This window comes from Bombyx mandarina, chromosome 06 (assembly GCF_030267445.1).
Source record: "Bombyx mandarina strain Sakado chromosome 06, ASM3026744v2".
NCBI classification, from domain to species: Eukaryota; Metazoa; Arthropoda; class Insecta; order Lepidoptera; family Bombycidae; genus Bombyx; species Bombyx mandarina.
Genome location: NC_143213.1, coordinates 13,980,697 through 13,996,317, shown reverse-complemented (window position 1 = coordinate 13,996,317; position 15,621 = coordinate 13,980,697). Strand labels below are relative to the sequence as shown.

The 15,621-nt window shown below is 37.7% G+C and overlaps 1 protein-coding gene across 1 annotated transcript in view; it reads right to left on the bottom strand.

Moving 5' to 3' along the window:
- Nucleotides 1-15,406, bottom strand: part of LOC114253579 (uncharacterized) — a 79,958-nt gene extending 64,552 nt beyond the window's left edge. The window contains exon 1 of the mRNA XM_028188507.2: nt 15,078-15,406. Coding sequence (XP_028044308.2) covers nt 15,078-15,129 — 52 coding nt within the window. The 5' untranslated portion in view covers nt 15,130-15,406. The remainder of the gene's footprint in view (nt 1-15,077) is intronic.
- Nucleotides 15,407-15,621: the final 215 nt, after the last annotated feature.

The window sequence follows — 15,621 nt, the reverse complement described above, 5'->3', positions numbered from 1 at the left end:
CTAAAACTGCGTTCAACGACAGTACGTTTCCATAGATATTTTTTGCCACGTACCATCCGGCTTTGGAATGAGCTCCCTCCACGGTGTTTCCCGAGCGCTATGACATGTCCTTCTTCAAACGAGGCTTGCAGAGAGTAGTTAACGGTAGGCGACGACTTGGTTGTGCCCCTGGGATTGCTGACGTCCATGAACAACGGTAATCACTTACCATCAGGTGGGACTTATGCTAGTCTGCCTACAAGGGCAATAAAAAATTTACTTTTTGTTTTCTGTCGATACCAGTCAGGATATTAGAGCGAAGTTACAAAGTTATTGTATTGGCATTGACCATAAAAGCGTATGCAATTTTTTAAGTAAATCTAACGTCTCGATATCTTGGATTGAGCTTTGCATCAATGCCTTGATCCTGAAATAAATTAATATCTCTCAAAGGTTGTCGTCAATAGTGCAATCCAAGATTCTCCAATATTTTAGACATGTATCGCAACGGCCAGCAGAGTCTATCGAGAAACTTGTTGTTCAGGGTAGGGTCAATGGTAAAATATATCATGGACGAAACCCTATGCGTTGGACTTTTTTTTTTTTTTTTTTTTTTTTTTTTTTCCTACCTATGCTGATAGCCTTGAGAGGCTATTTCAGCTTCGCCCTAACGTTAGTAGGTGAGCTCGCGGGGCTCAACCGGAGAGTTGCTAACACTGACCCTAGCAAGAGCAGTGCTTCGCAGAATCTACCACCGGATCGGAAACGCGACCCACTGAGAAGATCCGGCGAGAAACTCAGTGGGCTGTGTCTATGGGTTAGTTCACTCGTCGAGCCCTTCGTCGCAAGCAACGGGTTCGACGAGGACGGTGACCGGTGCTTGTGGTGCCTAAAAGCACCGTTAATGGATCAGGAGGATCCGTAATGACGTGCTTTGGGCGACGTCGACGGTTTACCATTCGGTCTACTAGGTCGGGTATGTAATTTCCAGCGGCTACGATGAGAGGGTTCTCATGTCGTGCCGCCTTCTCAAAATGGCGCAAAACGTTGGACTGATTAGATGAAAATCCTTCCCAAAACCTGATACAACGAATGCATGCGCTATGCCTCATTTTGCGAACTATGGAGAACAGCTGCCAAGGCTTTAATAAATAGGCATTGGAATGCCTATTTCCACGACTGCTCTACCAAGAGTAACTGACTTTGAAGATGATAAATTCTCGAATTCGGTAAAAAGACGATCAAAGATTCCATGAAATAGATCACATGGTAATAAAAGTGTATTAAGAAAAATAAACAGTGATTTTTTTCTCACAATAGAGAGCAATCAATTGGGATGAGCTCCATTTGCGTGCACGAAATCGCGTACACTTTTGTTCATAAAATAATTTCCGTAATCCTGTTCGATACACAAGCCTATACAAGCCTATTCTTTTTTTTATTTTTTATTTTATTGCCTAGATGTGTGGACGAGCTCACAGCCCACATGGTGTTAAGTGGTTACTGGAACCCATAGACATCTACAATGTAAATGCGCCACACACCTTGACATATAAGTTCTAAGGTCTCAGTATAGTTACAACTGCTGCCCCACCTTTCAAGCCGAAACGCATTACTGCTTCACGGCAGAAATAGGCGGGGCGGTGGTATCTACCCGTGCGACACAGAATTTCGCGTGCGGCCGCTACTCTGCATTTTTTTAGAACCCGAGGCTTTTTTTCGATTAATGTGCCCTGCTCACTGCCCCCTCAACCTCGCGATCCTTCAGTAAGCACTTCAGGCAGCGGCGTTTCCTATTTTCAGAGCTCGCAGAAGTCTATACCACCATTTTGTTTATTTCTGCTGTGAGTCATTTGCAAGATCGAGTTCGGAGGATACTCGTACTAGAATACTGCCCCTTCGTGGTGGGGGCACTCTCTTTGGGGTGACTATGGCTTCCATAAAGCATTAATAAACAAGTTCTTCAGTTACTCGAAAAAAAAAAAATATACTACTTTAAATCACAATTCAAATTCACTTGACCGCATCAACCCGCATTTTGAGAAACACAATGTTATAACACTATTTCAATCAAGATAAATAATTAAATTCAAAATACACCAAACCTATCATAGAAAGGTAGAGCATTTAATTGAACAAAACCTTAAATTAATGGCTCTACCTTTTTCAGAAACGGAAATCGACTTGGGCCGGAAGCTTCAAGTTCCAGTCAAGTGAATTCTACGAATTAATCCTGATAACATCGAGGAGTTTCGAGAATGGTATTTGATTATTAAATTTGACCGAAATATTAATTGATCAAGGAAGGTTCTCATGCAATCAGTTGATTACAAAAATATTGTACCCGGTGCTTACGACGCCTTAAATCTGATGCTATTTAAAGCTAAGATCAGTATACGAGTTCACAACTGGATTTTAAGAAGGACATTACGATATGAAAACTGTCACCCATCTTCTCGCACATTGGTATCGTTAAAAAAATGCATGAGATGTCAGTAAAATTGCGGATTTCAAGAAGACATCACGGTGTGAAAACTCCTGACTGAGCCTGTGCTCGCCTACCTGTTCTGGTGAAACTGGAAAGGCCTCCGGGCAACCAATAATCCTTCAAACATACTATTAAACAAAAAAAGTGAAAACTACCATCTATTTTCGGAAGCGTAATATTAGTTTCGTTTTAAAAAACATGAGATGGATTTGGTCCTACTACATAGAAAGCGATAACATATACATATAAGTATACATAGGTCCATAATACTACCTGGTTGCGCTGGTTTAAAACTGTTAGTTTTAAGTTTCGAAAATTAGCAACATTTTAATTTGGTTTTGCAAATCCTGTCCCATCCCTCTCCGGCACTTCACCTACGGACGCGTGCGAGCGAGATCGTGTGGTGACATCGAGACGAAAAAATATGGCTGAACAACCGCGCGCGCGCTTCGTGTCTATGTTATGTTAAATACGTAAATAAGTGAAATCGTTGGTGTTTCTCATCGCGGAGTGGTACGAATCTGCAGCAAGGACTACATAAAAGTATTGTGCATCCTTCCTTTAACGCAGAACTGCCGCTTCTTATCATTTCTTCCCGCAGTCTGTGTCCTTCATTTGCAACGACCAAATTTCAAATATTTTCGTAGTTTGCTCATCTCGCGTCTACACTACCTATGTATTCAGTTGTAGCAAAAAAGAAGTTAAAGAGAATGAGTAGAGTGAAGATATTTTGTCTCTTTAGTGCCTGATGGATTTAAACAGTACTTACATATATACAATCTTTATTATTATAATATTTATATAACGTAGTAATAGTAGTGGCCTAAAGGATAAGACATCCGGTGCATTCGTGTTGAGCGATGCACCGGTGTTCGAATCCAGCAGGCGGGTACCAATTTTTCTAATAAAATACGTACTCGACAAATGTTCACGATTGAATTCCACGGTGAAGGAATAACATCGTGTAATAAAAATCAAAGCCGCTAAATTATAATTTGCGTAATTACTGGTGGTAGGACCTCTTGTGAGCCGGACGGGTACCTAAGTACCACCAGGCGGGGGCCTATTTCTGCCGTGAAGCAGCTATGCGTTTCGGTTTGAAGGGTGGGGCAGCCGTTGTCACTATACTGAGACCTTAGAACTTATATCTCCAGGTGGGTGGCGCATTTACCTAGTAGATGTCTATGGGCTCCAGTAACCACTTAACACCAGGTGCGCTGTGAGCTCGTCCAATCATCTAAGCAATAAAAAAAACCTGACGTTTATGACTTCATAAATACAATTTTCGATTTTTATTCCATTCCACAGCGATAGAGCCCAATCCTTTTTGATCTTTACAAAAATATACGTATTCAGCTAGAAGCCAGACACTTAATTTTCACGTGAATTCATCAAACCATCGGACCTTTTGTAACGTACAAAAACGTTGAATTACAACCTATTTTCATATTCGGTTTGAAGTTCTGAAGTATTTATTAACTGGCGGTAGAGCAATGTGGTTCGGTACCACCATTCTATCTATTGTGTATTAAAGATATTGTCTTATTAAGATAGTCTACACATGTCTCAAGCAATTGGCAGATTGGACGTGAACTAAGCTTAACTGTCAAGCCCGATCTGTGATGTCTATGAGAAAGAGAGAGAGAGGGAGAATATTTATTGTACACCAACAAAACAAACAATGCGAAACATTAAATACAAAAAAAATACAATTGGTCTTAACGCTAAGAGCGATCTCTTCTAGATAACCATCAGGTGGAAAAGAATCATTTGGAAACTAATTACATGCGGTGTACCAATCAATTGAAATACATATAATATATGTGTATTCATTACCCACACGTACATACATATACATACACAATTCCTTACATATATACACTTATAAATATACATACAAATACACAATGTAACGTAATAATGATTTTGCTTCTTTACACATAAATAAGAATAAACAATACGGTATACTATGCATGTGTAATATGTGTAGTATTATGAATAATATCTCATTTTCCATTACCATAGTAATGAAGTCAAGAAAAACGATAAAATGTTGTTTTAAAACAATCGCAAACTACTCTGTGGGAAACGTACTTATAATATGTACATAGGCGGCACTGAAAATTTCGGGAATTAACGAAGTGACACAACATTACTATTTAAAAATGTATTTATTGCTTTTCGAAGTATTCTCCGCGAAATTTGACACATTTTTCCATACGATGGAACCAATCATTGGAGCAACCATTCCATTCGGAAGCTGGGGTCTCCAAAATGGCCGTTTTGTAGGCGTCCACAGCGTCTTCGGGTGATGAAAATCTCTGTCCACGCAATTTATTCTTTATTTTAGGGAAAGTATAGAAATTATTAGAGCTTAGGTCGGGGCTGTACGGCGGATGGTCTAATAATTATATGTTTTCTTGCTCTAAAAACTCTTTTGTTCTGTGCACAGTGTGAGAACTCGCATTGTCGTGATGGAGGATGATGCGGCGGTTGCAGTTCTCTTTACGGAGTTCAGAAACGACCTGTGGCAAACAAATGCTAGCATACCACTCTGCATTAACCGTTCTTTGTCCCTCAAGAGGAATAGTCGTAACATGGCCGGTTTTGGAGACAAAGTGGCCACCATTTTTTTTGCAACACTCCGTGAACGAACAATTTTTGTTGGCTTTAACTCATTTTCGAACACCCAAACTCGTGACTGGTTTTTTGTTTCGGGTTCGTACGCGTATATCCAGGATTCGTCACCTGATACAATGTTGTATACAGCATTTGAGGATCCTGCGTGGAATCTTTCGAGAGTTCTGACGCACCAAGTAACGCGAGCCGCTTTTTGCTCTTTACAGAGCAAATGCGGTATCCATCGGGAGAACTTTTTTACACCTAATTGTTCATGCAAGATTATTTGTATTTGACTCATGCCAATGTCTAAAGTTGCCTGAATTTCGCGGTATGTCACATGTCGATCTTCCTCAATCAGCTTACGCACAGCATCAACGTTTTCTTTGGTGACTGCAGTTTTTGGACGACCTTGACGGGGATTATCACTGAGCTTGACACGTCCACGTTGAAACTCAGCAAACCAGCGATAAATTGTGGTTTTGGATGGGGCTTCATCACCAAATGCAGAAATCATCCGGTCGACACACTGTTTTTGTGTTAAACCACTTCGAAAGTCATAATAAATCATCGCTCTTGAATTTTCTCGAGTCAATTCCATTTTCTCAACGACTAAACAAGTTTGAGAAAACCTCGTGACAAGACCGAATTTTTTTTTTAAAATAAATAAATGGTATTCGATTTTTAAAACCATGGAGTTTTCAATTAAAAATATTTTAATATGACAGGAACAGTGGAAATATTCCATTCCCGATACTTTTAGTGCAGCCCTCGTATATAGTATGTAGAGCGTAACAAAAATATTCCGAAACAAGAACTAACAAGAAATTATGTATGTTTTTTTTTTATTTATGAATATCAGTTGTTTTTTATTGATAGTAGTAGATCATTAGTAGGGTACGTGAGTGTCAGTTAATCAACAAACTACAGTAATTAGTGTTGAATTCTATCGCAGGAGGTTATCTGGTCCGTCTTGTGTCATTGACGTCATTGACGCTAGAACATACATTACAAATAATATGATACATATAATATTGTACTATGTTTGCATATTTTTGCAATGGGTGAACGAGCTAAAGACTGATGGTAGGACCTCTCGTGAGTCTGCACGGGTAGGTACCACCACCCCGCATATTTCGGCCGTGAAGCAGTAATGCGTTTCGGTTTGAAGGACGGGGCAGCTCTGGTAACTAATATATACTGAGACCTAAGAACTCATATCTCAATACACACCTTGGCGGCATTTACTTTGTAGATGTCTATGGGCTCCAGTAACCACTTAACACTAGGTGGGGTGTGAGCTCGTCCACCCATCTAAGCAATAAAAATAAATAAATAAAAAGACTCAGATGGTGTTGACTTTCGGAGCGCATAGTCATCACTACCTAAACCCATCTTGAGACTATATATATATAATTTTTTTTTTGCCCTTGCAGGCAGACCGTCATACGGCCCACCTGACGGTGAGTGGTTACTGTCGCTCATGGACTTCAGCAATGCTAGGGGCAGAGCCAAGCCGCTGCCAACCGTTAAGTGCTCTCCACAAGCCACGTTTGAAGAAGGATATGTCATAGTGCTCGGGAAACACCGTGGAGGGGAGCTCATTCCATAGCCGGATGGTACGTGGCAAAAAAGATCTCTGGAAACGCACTGTCGATGACCGCAGTGGCTCCAGGTAGTATGGATGAACTCTACTCCGACGGCAGGCGGTGCTACGGTAAAAATGAGATGATGGTATCATCTCAAACAATTCCTCAGAGCACTCCCCATGGAACATACGGTAAAAAATACATACATATTTAAACGTAATATATACAAGTATCTTTGTCAGTCTCTGATACCAATAACACTGGAAATCCTAAATTGAGTACGGATGACCGTGCGTGATTCGTTCCAAATTATTATATTACTAGCTGACCCGGCAGACTTCGTAGTGCCTCAATCGATAAATAAAAGACCTAAACTTTTGTATAAAACAAACTTAAAACAAACAAAAGGAATCCGCCCGACGGGGAACACATCAAAGGAAATACAAAATTGCTATTTTTATTTAATTCCGAGCATTTTCATATTTATCTACCTTTTAAACCTTCTCTGGACTTCCGCAAATAATTCAAGTTCAAAATTAGTCAAATCGGTCCCGCTGTTCTCGAGTTTTAGCGAGACTAACGAACAGCAATTCATTTTTGTATATATAAATTAAAAAAAAGACATTGTATTAAAAATGTTGAAAACAGAAGCCATTACAAAGATTTTTTGAAAGTACAAACGCAAACAATTGAATGTTTATAATAATTATTTCCTGTACGCTGCCAAAGGGGTGAAAGTTCGGCTCCTTATTAATAAGACCCCGGCTTTACCAACTTTACGAGGGAAAGGATCGTTAGAGACATTTTAAAACGGAGCGTCCAATTAATTAAAACTTGCTTTTACTTTTATTACGACAGCATCCACTGTAGTTCGCTAATGCCTTTTTTGGAGATTTTCGTGCCGTCAAATTAAAATTAGGGAAATTGAAGACTAAACGTTGAAGCGATTTTATATTCTCTGCTTTTAGCGCTGGTCCTTTTTTGAACAGAGTTCCTTATTGCGTGTTTTGTTTGCGGGCCCAGGGACTAGATCGAAAAAATGTAACAATGCAAACACAGCACTGAGATCGACACCAAAAAACGACAAATTTTTGCAGTGATTTTTCAGACACTTTCCGATCACCTAAGAAACTTAAACTAAACTCATCCACCCATCTATGTAATAAAAAATAAAATAAAAAAAAGGTTTCCACATTCCTGAGATAGAATTTACTGCCACCACTACCGTACAAGAAGTACGCAAAACTCACAAAATTCCCGGTCAGCTTCGGAACTGTTTCCAAAAACAAAGAAGCGCTCGTAGCTCAGACCTAATAACATGAAAATGGCAACAGAACAAAACATTCGTGCCCTCGGGATAGATCTGAGGCATCTTTATTATATAAGAGTCTTGCGGTGGGACCTACACCCTGTCTTTAGGAGTGGATGCGGGCACTCTCGTTGCAATGTTTACGGTCTACCCACTTAACAACAATCCGCGTACCCGCCCACCTGAGGAGTATAAAAACAATAAACAAAAACCGACTTCAAGTAGAAAAAAAAAAGATATTCCAAAACAAAGTAACATACACTAAAAACAATAATCATCGAAATCGGTTGGCGTGATATTGAATTATTGAGTTATTCATCTATTTGTCGCGGACGTACTTAATGTAAATTTAAGACTTATATGGTTTTCTCATGGATACCATTATCAGAACTGGACTAAATTGAAATGGGACCACACGGGAAGCATCAGCTTTCTAATAAAAAAAGAATCCTCAAAATCGATTCACCCAGTCTAAAGTTATGAGGTAACAAACATAAAAAAAACATACAGTCGAATTGAGAACCTCCTCCTCTATGAAGTCGGTTAAAAACTAAAATCAATAAGAGCAGTCAATTCGTCTTGAGTTTGCGTTAGAACATCAACTTGCTAAAGTATTATCGTTTATTCCTAATTCAGTAAATAAATGATAGTTTTGCCTTTTTCGGCTACCGGAATACTCACCCTACACTCTAAATATCATGCTAATTAACCCAGAAATACTAAAGTAATTCTTGCGTACAACTGTGATATTTTCTTAAGGAAACTCAAGCACGAATTACTCCCACAATAACAAGATGATATATCAATAACAAAGTGGCGACTTTTGCCAAAACAATTAATTAGAGTTGTAAAACCAAAAATATGGTCGGCTGATGCCAAAAGCTTTACTTTATATCAACTATACAAAATTATATTTTAGTTTGATTCTCGATTAACTTTCTCCAGTTGCTTTAGAAGGCTTCTTCATATAAAAGCGTATTCTAAACAAATAATAGTTCTATATGTAATATTAGATATGGAATACAGCAAATTAAACTATATCTCAGTCCCAGAGGATATGGGAGAATCGAAATTGCGAAAATAAGGAAAAATAGTGTACACGTGACTGAGGCGATGGCAACAGCGCCAAAAGATCGGAAAATCATTGAATATAATTTTTTTATTACCCTTGTAGGGAGACGAGATTACGGTCCACCTGATGGTGAGTGGTTACCGTCGCCCATGGACTTCAATGTCAGGGGCAGAGCCAAGCCGCTGTGTACCGAAAATTGAATCAGTAAATCAAAGTAAAAATCCCATTAAATAATAGTGTATGTAATGTAACCCAGTTGCAAAAGTTACAAACAATTCAAATACCTGTTATTTATTTATTAATTACAAATCAACAGACCATTTTTGAAGTGAAACTTCTTTAGGCGCATCAGGGTAACATTTTTACAGAACGTCACGCAGGTATGCAACGGAAGTGACGTCAAACTACTATTGAAATTAAGTACTTGTCAAATGTCAGTAGTAGTAGTTGTTGTATTTTTCCAACTGGAAAAGCAAATGTATCATACCATACAGCCTAATGTTTTATAATTTTTTTGTGAAAAATGTTAATAGGAATTGAAATGAAATGAAAAGAATTTGGAACATTAATCAAATAGCATGAAATTAAATTAGTCAATTCAATTGGGAAAATATTAGTCATTTACAATTTAGAAATCTAAACATAATGTGACTGTCAACACTGAGGTTTGAGATTGACATTTGACAGATTTTTGGCGGGAACATGTCTTCCTTTTTCCCTTCCTCCAAGTCTCGGAAATCTAAAGTTTTAGATTTGTATAAATATAAGCAAGACTCATAAATTAGTTCGCCAAAAAAGTTTCACTTCTGACATGTGTACTTTGTACACACGCACTTTTTTTTTGTCTGAATCTGTATATTCATATTATTATATCATATATGTCGGCGCGCGCGTCAGGGATGGCTAAGCGGTAGTTTCCATCATCACTCGTATTCGATTGAACTCAGTTTATAAAAAGTCAATAAAACCTTTTGAATAATAATTATTGAAACCTAACACACACAACTTTCACAATGACAGGGTAAACCGACAGTTTCGTTCCACATACCGACAGACTGACTGACTGACTGCCAGAGACTCACTGACTGAGACGGACGGACCGTCTGATACGGACTGAATGACTGTCTGACACGGAATGCCACGACTCTGTCCACGTACCACCATTTTATACTGTGGCGTTACGGAGTCTACCCTACATTTTGTGATATTTATCAAAACAACATTTCATCATTTAAAATAATAGTCAAAACAACGTCTTAATATTACTAAAAGTCGTTAACCACGACACACACATATATATATCATCAATATATAATCGTATTAAATAGAATTTTATTGACTTTTTAGGCACACGGCCTGCTTGATGGGACTCATGGACACCAACAATACCAGGAGCCAAGCCAAGCCGTTACCGACGAACTATATGAGTCTTAAAAACCTTAGTTTCGAAATCACAAACTGTTACTTGAATTTTATTCGTCTATACTAATCTATACTTCTATACTAATATTATAAAGAGGAAAGATTTGTTTGTTTGTTTGTTTCGAATAGGCTCCGAAACTACTGGACCGATTTGAAAAATTCTTTTTCCATTAGAAGCCGACATTGTCCCTGATGAACATAGGCTACTTTTTTATTTATTTTTTTTATTTTTTTTTTTGGTTTCATGTGTGTTTTAATGTTTCCGAAGCGAAGAGAGGGCGGGTCGCTAGTTTATAAATAATACTGTTGACATTTTAAAATTACAGGAATCAGAGGAAGTATTCTAACGATCGGCGATACTAATATTGTTTCGCTCAAGCAAGAATCCTGGAAGAGAGCGGCTAATTGTACGTCCAATTAAAAATATACGACACACGATATAGTACAAAATAAGTAATAATTGTAAGTAAAATACACAATCAATCTCGCTTATTTTCTCTAATTACAATTAAGCTCATTTTATGACGACGCTTGTAGCTGAAAGTAAGTATTGTACTTTTTGACGAAGCATGTTGCTGATAACTCTATTTCTGTAATCTGACGAAGCATGTTGCGGATAATAGCATGTACTTTTAGGTTAGGAATATTTATGTTCTTTTTTTTTAATAATATTTAAATTACTGTGAATACACAATTAAGCTCATTACAACTCTAATTACAATTAATCAGATATTTATTTGTGTTGTGACAATTGTTGACGACCAACGACGCTGGTCTCCGCGGTACGGTAGCCTGTTAGGGCGCCCCGGCGAAATGTCTCATGTCTCAAGGTAAGCGGCGGCCTTTGACCTTTAAATACTAAACACCCTAATAACGTTCGTCCGACTATATCTATACATATAAATAAAATTAAAATTAAATAAATTTCTTGTTGAAAACAATACACTGTTTCCAAGAAAAACAAGCGTTAACATAAAATATTTAAATCAGTTTGTTTCCAGATTAAATTAATTTCAGGCTAAAGCCCCACTCATATTTACGATGAAATACGAAATAATTGAATTATCTCATTAACGTAATAAAATAATTAAGTTGTTGAGCATTGCTAAACGCGCCCTAAATATAAACGTGAATTTATTTTATAAAATATATACACATTAAATTATTTATTTATCGTCTGAATTCAATTGAGGAACATCGAACTGTGTAAATACAGTGGGTCTAGTTAGTACCACGATCCCATAAATTCCTGTCGTGAATCAATTCAATTGAATTGGAATCATTTATTTACTAGCTTGTTATGTTGCTAGCTGACAGGAGATCACGCGTTCGCTCACCTTTTTGTTTTTCATAGCTGAGGAATCAATTTACGGATACCCGGTCAAGGGGGGCTACGAACCGGTTTATGTCGGACTCCGGCGCCTCCCGAGAGGAAGAGGGAGACGAGGAGGGTCAAGGTCCTCCACCTCCCCCAATTCAATTCGCTCACCTACCCGCTGGTTAGATCTGGTAAAGATGCTCATCGGCCTGCCAATAATCGAGGCTATGAAGACAGCCGAGGACAGGAAGACATGGGAATCATAATGCGTCGAGCGATCAACAGTTCAAGCTACGACCTTCAGCAATGAAGCTCATACCCGATCCGGTGGTAGATTCTGCGAAGGCTAGGGCCAGTGTTAGCAAACTTTTTTTTTCCTACCTAAGCTGATAGCCTTGAAAGGCTATTTCAGCGTAACCTTAACTAGTAGGTGAGCTCAGGGGGCTCAAACCTGACGGCGTTGCTAACACAAAACCTAACAAGAGCCGTACTTCTTAGAATCTACCACCGGATCGGAAACGCAACCCACTGAGAAGATCCGGCGAGAAACTCAGTGGGCTGTGTCTGGGGGTTAATTTACTCGTCGAGCCCTTCGTCGCAAGCGACGAGTTCGACGAGAACGATGACCGGTGTTAGCAACACTCCCGGCTTGAGCCCCGTGAGCTCACCTACTAGCTCGGTGAATCTAGAATAACCCCTCGAGGTTAATAGAATACCTAGGAAAAAAAGCAATGAAGAACCCGACTAAGGAAGGAAGGAAGAAATTTACTAGCTAAACCCGACAAACATTTTCTGATATTAATAAAACATCCTATTTAAATTGGATTTTAATCGGATCGGATTAAAATCCGATTTGTAGGTACGGAGTCCCAACACATTTTCTCAATTAAAAGTAAACTAAGTTCCATCTTGTAACATCAGCTATATGCCAATTATAATATAGTTTCATTGAAATCTGTCTAGACCAGAGTTCCCCAAACTTTTTTGTGTCGTAGACCACTTGCCATGTTTTTCCGTGTTGGGTAGACCCCCTACTTACCTGATATTGATTTCCTGTAAATTTCTAACTGTAGTAAAGTTTAGTGTTAAAAACTTAAAGTAAAAACACCTGTTAACTTATACATTTATTAATTGAATTTAAATTAAAACTACTCAAAATAAAATTTTGTATCTGTTATGAAAAATATACGTAACATAAACTATAAATAAAATAACATAAGCAATAAGCCAATATTTTCAAGGATGAACCTGATGCTATAATAATAAATTATCAACATTTGGCGTCAATTTTGTAAAGGTTAATCTTAAATCTCCTCGGCTAATGATGTCTTGATATTATAAGATAGTATGATGTAAGTAAATAGGTACTATCAGTGTATGTGTTGAGATCCACTATCGTGGACTCCCAAATTTCATATTGGGGACGTAGACCCCTTGCAGGTTGTCGTAGAACTCTAGGGGTCGATATAGACCACTTTGGGAATCGCTGGTCTAGACGTTTCAAAGCTTGGACGTAACAATGCTTATTACATAACAAAATTTATAAATATTGTGTTTTGTTTTTGTCATGTGTACCATAATTACTTCTTTAAGTATTTAATAACAGTCAGTAACAGTTGTTGTTTTGACATTATAAACTTTACGTATTGACGTATACCAGTGGTAGCCCGATAATCGAAATTCGACTATAATTAATTGAAATTATAAGTTTGTACACTATTATCATTATTTTGTCAAAGACTATTAAATACTCTTTTAATGACAGATTTCGCCAAGACTACACTATAGAAAAATATTAATAAAGACTAACAATATTTAATCTATTCTCAATTTGACAGACTGCAAAGAAAAGTTTGACAATAAACAAATAGTATGCATGCGTGTGTGCGTCAAATACATTTTAATGTGTGTAATGTTTATTTTATTGGTTTAATGTAGTTTTTTATCAATAATTTAAAAAAAAATTAAGATTGTGCACTCCTTCTCTATACTCTCTATAAGTGTGGGAAATTTCATACTCCTCCGTCCGCGCAATTTTCGTAAAAAGGGATACAAAGTTTTTGTTTCACATTTTAATATATAGATAACGCATAAAAATATAACGATAAATATTAAAAAGATATTTAAGTACACGGGCACTATTTATTTCTCTTATAAATATCTACTGGAAGACTAGCGAGATTAATGAATATCATAGTAACATTGAAAAGCTGCCAGTGAGTGTAGAGTTGAATAATATACCTCTTTAACATCTTATAGAAAATTAACTCAAACAAATGTATCAGGATAGACCTCTGTCACCATAATTAGCATTACCATCCATATAGTCAATGGTATGGTTTTTACTGGTGGTAGGACCTCTTATTAGTTTGCAGGGATAGGTACCACCACCCTGCCTATTTCTGCCGTGAAGAAGTAATGCGTTTCGGGTTGAAGGGTGAAGCAGCCGTCGTAACTATACTGAGATCTTAGAACTTACATCTCAAGGTGGGTGACGCATTTACGTTGTAAATGTCTATGGGCTCCAGTAACCCCTTAACACCAGGTGGGCTGTGAGCTCGTCCACCCATCTAAGCAATAAAAAAATTGTATGTATGTAGTATGTCAATCGACTTTAATTACCGCTTAACAGCAAATGAACCACGAACACGACTGCACGTTATGCAGAGATAAAAAAAAAACAATTCATCGAAGTACTGAATATTTATAGGAAACCTCACATCCGAATATTTATATTTCAGTATCACTTAATTAATTTGCTAGTACATAACTCTGGTTTTTCAATTTCACTATAATATTTACCAACGGATTTTTCATTTGACTAAAACCTCACCCACACGCACTCAGCAAAATTAAATCCGTAGCGCTCCATTAAATAAAAACTCACAGCGTCACATTATTATATGAATTCACGTCATATTAATTCCTTTATGATGACAAACAGTACTTAAGAAATGGGAATATTGCGACGGAATCCAATTTCCTTCGCGGAATAAGCCACAAGAACAATTAAAAAATACGTGTCTTGCAAAATTCGAGTTACCAACTTAAATAATTATTATTATTATTATTAATACTTTATTTCAGTTTTCTTTTTTTTTTTAAACCATAACATTTTGTTAGTGAGAATTACTTATATAATCTATGTTAGTAACTTAAAAAATCTAACACATAACTTTTATTTTTTTTCAGCATCCCATCAGCAGTCCCTCGATCTTGCTCGATATGATTTTCAAAAGACTGTTGCCACTGTGGCGGACTCCATAATAATAAAAACTCACCTCCAAATAATATGACGAAAATCGCCGTCAAAGGAGCTCTTGTTGCCAACATTATTAACACACACTTTCCACTCAAAAATAACAAAATCAAAAATTCATCTACGTTAACAGATCTTTTCACAAAGATTTTTGCATCATCTTCCTTCAACTTTCGAGTTTAAATTGCGAATTCGAAATTCCGCGCCAGAGATCGGACACGCGAGACGTCTGCTCTCATCGAAGGTCAGCGAAATACTGAAACTTCGCTTGATATCTGTATCAGATTTCAGCGGCGGACCACATGCAGGAAAACTTGAGTGAAGTATTTCAAAGACTGCGTATTGGGCGACTATTGAGTCGAGAGGGTTTTAGGCTGTGGTTGTGCCACCTTCGTGTAGCTGACGCCCGGTGCTACGTTTGGGATGGATTTAAATGACAATTGCTAGTCCGACAACCGGCTAAGGCTTTAAACGTATTGTGGACATCCATTTTATGCTGGTTTGATTTCTATCCACGTGCATTGTTCGTCTCGCCACCACTTAACTGAATTGTTGTCATAAAATCT